Here is a 2,649-nt window from a genome sequence, read left to right on the forward strand (position 1 = left end):
TCACCAGTTCCTCCAAAAGGAAGAGGCTGCCAGGATCACTGCACTGAGGAAGGAAGAGGAGCAGAAGAGTCAGATGATGAAGCAGAAGATTGAGGAGCTCAGCAGAGAAATATCAGTTCTGTCAGAAACAGTCAGAGCCACAAATGAGGATCTGAGAGCTACAGACGTCTTTTTCCTGCAGAATTACACAACTGCAGTGGAAAGGATCGAGCAGCGCTCGCTAATGGATGATCCACAGCTGGTCTCTGGAGCTCTGGTTGACGTGGCCAAACACCTGGGCAACCTGACCTATGATGTCTGGAACAAGATGATGCATGAGGTCTCCTATTGTCCTGTGATCCTGGACCCCAACACTGCAGAACCAAACCTTAGACTGCATCAGGATCTGACAGCTGTGATGTATCAACACACAAAGGGTTGGGCTCCAAGAAATCCAGAGAGGTTTGAGGGCTATCTCACAGTTCTGGGCTCGGAGGGTTTTGACTCAGGGACTCACAGTTGGGTGGTTGAAGTTGGAAATAATGCAGACTGGGCAGTGGGTGTGATAGGAGAGTCTGTCCAGAGGAAGGCAGACATGCCGACTGGATGCTGGAGTGTTTGGTTCCGTGATGGTAAATACAGAGCGTTCTCACCAACAGTGAAAGACAAAGCTCTCTCAGTGAAAAAGCCGCTGCAGAGGATCAGAGTGCATCTGGACTGCAAAAGTAAGACAGTGACATTTTCTGATCCAGATAGAAACACAACGATGCACACATTCCCAGTGACACTTACTGAGAAGCTTTTTCCCTTCATCAACACACAAAATGCCGTTCCACTGGAGATATGCCCAGTCAGAGTGTCTGTGAAGTTAGACAAAGGTGCTTTTGTTACCAGAAGACGGTTATTAGGTGAATTAGTAGGTCTAACCTCTGCTATTGTGTCATTTGTTTTTGGAGCAGTATACTAAGAGAACATCCACTGTTCTGTTTTAATCATGAGTGTCTATATGTGATCTTGCTGGTATTTTCTCGTCTTAAAGCAAATATCATGGGTGTGCAGGAAGACACCCTCTACCAGCTGTTTCAAAAATACACACTTGTGTGAAATTTTGTGTAAAAGATGTAAGTTTAGAGCATTTTAATGGAAGTCAAGGTTTGATTTGGTTAATCTGGGTTTGCACGTTTAACCCTAATGCACCCATTTTTGTCCTTCAGGACCTCACTGTTTTGAATTTGCCACTTAAGGGTTAAGGACAAAATCCACATACAAAACTTAATTTAAAATTCAAATGATATGTAGTCTTCACTTGCTGGTTTAAAATGAAACACTGCTGCAGAGGTTCAATTTTAGGTGTTTGTTCAATTTTTATGTGTCGGAAGTGTGTTTTTGGTGCACACACACACTCCATAGAATCAGAGCGCATCTGGACTGGAAGAGAAGAAAACTGATGTTTTCTGATCTGAGAACTCGTGCAGACGTTTATGCATCCTCACAAACTTTCACAGAGAGACTCTTTCCACATGTGTCTACTGCAGAGCCAGTTCCACTGAGGACATCATCAGTGTGAAGGTAAAGGTGCTGACTCCCATAGAAAAAAATCATAGAATCATGCTTGATCGTCAACGATTTGTGAGGTAATAAAGCAGTATATAGCAGTGTATAATGTGATGATGGTCTAATTGTAATGTTTAAAAACATAAAGTTGTGTAACTTTGTGGACCTTTTTTAGAACATTTTTGGAATCAAAACTACTCCAGCTGGGTAAAATCAACACTGTTAAGGAAACAAAAATCATCAAGGCTTGAAAATACTNTATTCATAATAATAATTATTAACAAAGTAACCTGGTTATCACACACTGTAAATATATAACGTTTAATGTGTAGTAGTTCCAGACATCAGTGATCAGACCTTCTCAATTACCAAAAATTGGTGTAAGTCATCCATCCATCCATTATCTATACACCACTTAATCCTCACTAGGGTCGTGTGGGGGCCGAGTCTATCCCAGCTGACTTAGGGTGAAGGCAGGGGACACCCTGGACAGGTCACTAGTCTATCACAGGGCTACACTTTTTTTTTAAAGCACCATTTGGGTTTTTTCTTTTTTTGTACCGAAACGTCAGCCAAGGGGTTTGACAACCCTTGGGTGGATGACAAAATAGGTCTAACACATACTCTTCCATGTCCTTGTAGTCTTGCAGATATGGAAAACATGGATTGGCCTTTACAAAACATTTTTTTTACATTTCTTGGGTGATGACTCCATAGATTTTGCATACAGTTGTTCACATGAACAGAGGAGGTCTGTAGACCAGTTAACAAGGTAAAAATGTGGTTTTCACTCAATATCAAAAAGTGAAGTAATGTTATGGATACTCAGTGAATTCTCTTCATATGTTATTGAAAAGGACAGATCCTTTAAATATTCCTGCAGTTCAAATTACAATGAGCAATGAGAGATGAATGCATTGGCATGCAACACACCCTTGGTTGGTTGTTTGGTTGGTTTAGTATTTAGCAGAACTGACAACTTCCACCCACTTTTGGATGGCCAAGATATAAACCAGGAAACACAGTTTGTTTGTTGAGAGTGAAGACAGCCAGCAAAAGACAGTCAGTGGAATACACGGAGTCCACCGAGACAAGAAACAAGGAGAGACTGGGATT

The 2,649-nt window shown here is 41.5% G+C and overlaps 2 protein-coding genes across 3 annotated transcripts in view; one reads left to right on the forward strand and one right to left on the reverse strand.

Moving 5' to 3' along the window:
- Nucleotides 1-1,212, forward strand: part of LOC103361694 (zinc-binding protein A33-like) — a 3,194-nt gene extending 1,982 nt beyond the window's left edge. Inside the window, exon 2 of the mRNA XM_008287846.1 lies at nt 8-1,212. Within this exon, the coding sequence (XP_008286068.1) occupies nt 8-946 (939 nt within the window). The 3' untranslated portion in view covers nt 947-1,212. The remainder of the gene's footprint in view (nt 1-7) is intronic.
- slc1a1 (solute carrier family 1 member 1) overlaps nt 1-2,649 on the reverse strand; it is a 19,066-nt gene that overhangs the window by 13,947 nt on the left and 2,470 nt on the right. The window lies entirely within an intron of this gene.

This window comes from Stegastes partitus, unplaced genomic scaffold (genome assembly GCF_000690725.1).
Source record: "Stegastes partitus isolate 25-593 unplaced genomic scaffold, Stegastes_partitus-1.0.2 Scaffold524, whole genome shotgun sequence".
NCBI classification, from domain to species: Eukaryota; Metazoa; Chordata; class Actinopteri; family Pomacentridae; genus Stegastes; species Stegastes partitus.